Below are 4,341 nucleotides of genomic sequence, written 5' to 3' on the forward strand. Positions count from 1 at the left end.
CTGCTCTCCCTTACCCTACCAACCTCCTGTTCTTCTACTTCAAATGTAATTAATATACCTATTGCTGAATTCTGCTTCTTCTACTTCTATTAAATGTTCCAATTTGTGACTGCTGTTTTTGCCAGAATTGACTCCTTAGCACTGAAATAACAGCAGCTAATAGTATGTTGGTAGCAGTAATATCGTTCTCCTCCTCTTCCTTCTTACTCCTCCTCCTCCTTTCTCCTTATCCTCCTCCTCCTTTCCCTCCTCCTTCTTTCTCCTTATCCTCCTCCTCCTTTCCCTCATCCTCCCCCTCCCTTCTCCTTATCCTCATCCCTTCTCCTTCTCCTCTTATCTTCTCCTTCTCCTCCTCCTCCTTTCCCTCCTCCTCCTTTCTCCTTATCCTCCTCCTCCTTTCCCTCCTCCTCCTTTGTCCTTATCCTCCTCCTCCTTTCCCTCCTCCTCCTTTCTCCTTCTCCTCCCCCTCCTTTCCCCTCCTCCTCCTTCTCCTCCTCCTCCTTTCCCTCCTCCTCCTTCTCCTTCTCCTCCTCCTCCTCCTCCTTTGCCTCCTCCTCCTTTCCCTCATCCTCCCCCTCCCTTCTCCTTATCCTCCTCCCTTCTCCTTCTCCCTTCTCCCTTCTCCTTCTCCTCCTTCTCCTAATCCTCCTCTTCCTCCTCCTTTCCCTCCTCCTCCCTTCTCCTCCTCCTCCCCTTTCCCTCCTCCTCCTCCTCCTTTCCCTCCTCCTCCCTTCTCCTCCTCCTCCCCCTTCCCTCCTCCTTATCCTCCTCCTCCTTATCCTTCTCCTTCTTCTTCTTCTTCTACAAAAGATCACGACGATTGCAAGAACTGATCAAATACGTTACAGTCAAGTGTGGGTTGGCTGCACTCAACGAAACTCGAGGCCAGCAGTGGCTTCCTGATAAAACCGGCCAACCCACAAAATTGAGGGTTGGTCGGTTTTATCGGGGAAAATTTGAGCGACATAACCGTCTAACCCACGCAGTTTCGTTAAAAGCGATTTTTAAAGGAAAAAAAAAGGTCTACAGTTTTTCGGTAAAGTGTTTTTATAGGTGTTTAAAGCATTGATTTATCGCTAGACGCCTTTGTTTTGAAATAAAACAGTTTTTTCCTTCTCCTGTAAAATTTACCTCGCTGGGGTTAGCCGGTTTTATCACAAGGCCGACGATATCTTATTTTAGTGGAGGTTTTACGGCGCTCGCAACAGCATAAAGTCATTTGAGCGCCAAGGGGTGGATGTCAACAGAGAAGTCCTTACAGGGAATCAAACTTACTCTGCTCACATCTCTAGCTTCAACAGCACAAAGTCTTCTTCGACTATCAAGGCACCCCGGAAATAGCGGCTCACAAGAGAGTGACAAACATACGAAAGAAGTAGAGGAAAATGACGATAGTAAGGATTAGGAGAGAAAAAGCATCAGTTCCCTGTTGTAGTTCAGGCACAGTTATGAGCATGACATTGTTGGATCAGCCCGTTTACAATTCTACTGTGCATTAGAACGAGAAATGTCCCTCATTTGGGAATAGCCTAAAGGCACTTCAGTCAGTGGCACCTCCCCTGGGGGAAAACAATATAAAATGGAAGAGGCTAGAGAGACCAGGATCCTGGTCTGTCTAGCCTGTGAGTCTTGAGAGACCAGGATCCTGGTCTGTCTAGCCTGTGAGTCTAGAGAGACCAGGATCCTGGTCTGGTGTGGTCTATTGTCTCTAAAGAGACCAGGATCGTGGTCTGGTGTGGCCTATTGTCTCTAAAGAGACCAGGATTGTGGTCTGGTGTGGTCTATTGTTATGATCGTGGTCTGGTGTGGCCTATTGTCTCTAAAGAGACCAGGATCGTGGTCTGGTGTGGCCTATTGTCTCTAAAGAGACCAGGATCGTGGTCTGGTGTGGCCTATTGTCTCTAAAGAGACCAGGATCGTGGTCTGGTGTGACCTATTGTCTCTAAAGAGACCAGGATCGTGGTCTGGTGTGGCCTATTGTTATGATCGTGGTCTGGTGTGGCCTATTGTCTCTAAAGAGACCAGGATCGTGGTCTGGTGTGACCTATTGTCTCTAAAGAGACCAGGATCGTGGTCTGGTGTGGCCTATTGTTATGATCGTGGTCTGGTGTGGCCTATTGTCTCTAAAGAGACCAGGATCGTGGTCTGGTGTGGTCTATTGTCTCTAAAGAGACCAGGATCGTGGTCTGGTGTGGTCTATTGTTATGATCGTGGTCTGGTGTGGTCTATTGTTATGATCGTGGTCTGGTGTGGCCTATTGTCAAACTGGACTTCCCTACCACTAGATGCTCGTTGCTTTCGGCTTTCCTCGACGTTAAGACGGCCATAAAATCATCAAATGAGTCGAAATACTGCCCTACGGAAATGGGGGCCGCCATCTTGAAGTCGAAAATTGAAAGGAAAGGAAGTTGGACTCGGGGTTTGAGCATGTGCACACGCAGAAAATTTCCCTGGTCTCCCTAGCCAGGCTGGCTAGGGAGACCAGGATCCTGGTCTCGGGAGACACTTCTATATAAAATCTAGAAATCAAAATTATAAGGATTTATTCGAATAAACAGCTATTCCAATGTTCCACTAAAGTTGATTTGATTCCTTAACGTTCAGAAACTCGGTTAACTGATAACAGTGACTAAAAATCATTGTGATTTACAGAAGAAGAAATTATTCCCGAATACTTTGATAATGTTAATGATTTGTTGGAAAAGGAGCTTTGCACCACAACGTGTTGTCACATGTCATAAACCAAGATAATTGAACTCACCCTACTTGGTCTGGCGGAAGTGATGTAACAAAAGAGGATGATGGCCACAATTCCAAGAATTGCTTGGGAGTTTTGAGGTTGTTCTTTTAGGATTCCGACGCCCAGATACACACAGACGACAACCAGAGCAACACCATACATGGCGCTGTAACAGTGAAGGGTAGATTAGGGATGGTCACTGGATAAGGATATTTTCACACATGAACTAAAAGAAAACGTCCACACATGAAATAAACTTCTAAAACAAAACAAGCAAAACTATGAATAAAGTGTAGAGCAAACAAAAGAGGGAAAATAGAAGTCTTAAACAATATTTTAAAAGTACAAACAAACTGAAATAAGCTTAGCACAAGACGATGCACTATAGTGAAACACTATTATTATTGGATGATTTTGCGGACAGTCAGAACAGGGCGTCGTAACTTTAATACAGACATGCTAAATCTGACTAGATAAGATATTATAGAGTATGCACATTAAATGTCTTAAAAGCTGTGTATTGCTGTTAAAGTTTAACATCTCTGACAAAATGAGGTCTTTTTGAGGACTCATTTAGACACTACCTGTAGAGTTAGTACTTCAAGATAAGAGTGAAAAATAATTTTCACCAAGAGAAATTTCTCTAGTCAGACCAAGTTGGTTACCGGTCCTTTAGAAGATGAGGGTATATCTCTCGGAGGTTCCTCCTCTTGAATAACCAATAAGTGTTGACAGGGGCGTTAAACCTCCTGGAAATGGATGGCTGGTACTCTAAAATAAATCATTGATGATCAAGGGCGTTAAACCTATACCATTTCACCATTTTTTAATTGGTTTCTTATTATGAGTTAGCGACAGACAAGAGAAGGAAGAAAGACATACCCAAAGCAACCAGACGAACATGGATCTCTTGAAAGGAGCCACAAAAGTGTGTGTGTGTGGGGGGGGGGGGGTCTATAAAGATCAACATTTTGGATTTTCAAAAAGGGTTTCATCATCCCAGCCATGTAGACAATCAATGACCCAGACCTACACGTAAGCACACAGGAGAGCAGAGCATGAACGATATGAGTCTCAGCTCCTGTCGTAGTTAACGTCATCATCATGTGACTTGTTCACAACAAACATTGTAAAAGATAATCACCGCGACTGTGACTGCTAAACTTTGCGGATTTTGCGATTCCCTTTGATCAGTTTCTTTATGTGGTTCATGATTTCAGTCCCGGCGTCAGACAGCACAGATTGTTGTCGCTGGGAGGGGACGTATGCCACCATCCGAACTCTCATCAGTTCTACCCTGTTAAAACGTGTTTACACCTATCTGCGGCAATAGAAAACTCATTTCAAAGTAGTGCGGCTTTTTCTTTTACTTGGCGTTTCACTGTCAAAGTGCTCGTTAGACATGTGCGTAGACAATCCAAATGATAACGTTATGCACACACAGATTGTGAGGAAAAAACGGGGTAAAAAGAAGCAGAATAATGTGAACGGTAACGTCTTCCCTGATTTATTTCAAAATGATACCCCCCCCCCACACAAACAAACAAAAAATTAATAAAAATCAAAACAAATTTTAAAAAATACAAAAAATATATTAAAAT

At 43.9% G+C, this 4,341-nt stretch overlaps 1 protein-coding gene across 1 annotated transcript in view; it reads right to left on the minus strand.

The window, feature by feature from the left end:
- Positions 1–2,902, minus strand: part of LOC106011242 (solute carrier family 28 member 3-like) — a 31,749-nt gene extending 28,847 nt beyond the window's left edge. The window contains exon 1 of the mRNA XM_035968726.1: positions 2,762–2,902. Within this exon, the coding sequence (XP_035824619.1) occupies positions 2,762–2,902 (141 nt within the window). The remainder of the gene's footprint in view (positions 1–2,761) is intronic.
- Between the last annotated feature and the right edge of the window lie 1,439 nt (positions 2,903–4,341).

Source organism: Aplysia californica, unplaced genomic scaffold (genome assembly GCF_000002075.1).
Source record: "Aplysia californica isolate F4 #8 unplaced genomic scaffold, AplCal3.0 scaffold00078, whole genome shotgun sequence".
Taxonomy (NCBI): Eukaryota; Metazoa; Mollusca; class Gastropoda; order Aplysiida; family Aplysiidae; genus Aplysia; species Aplysia californica.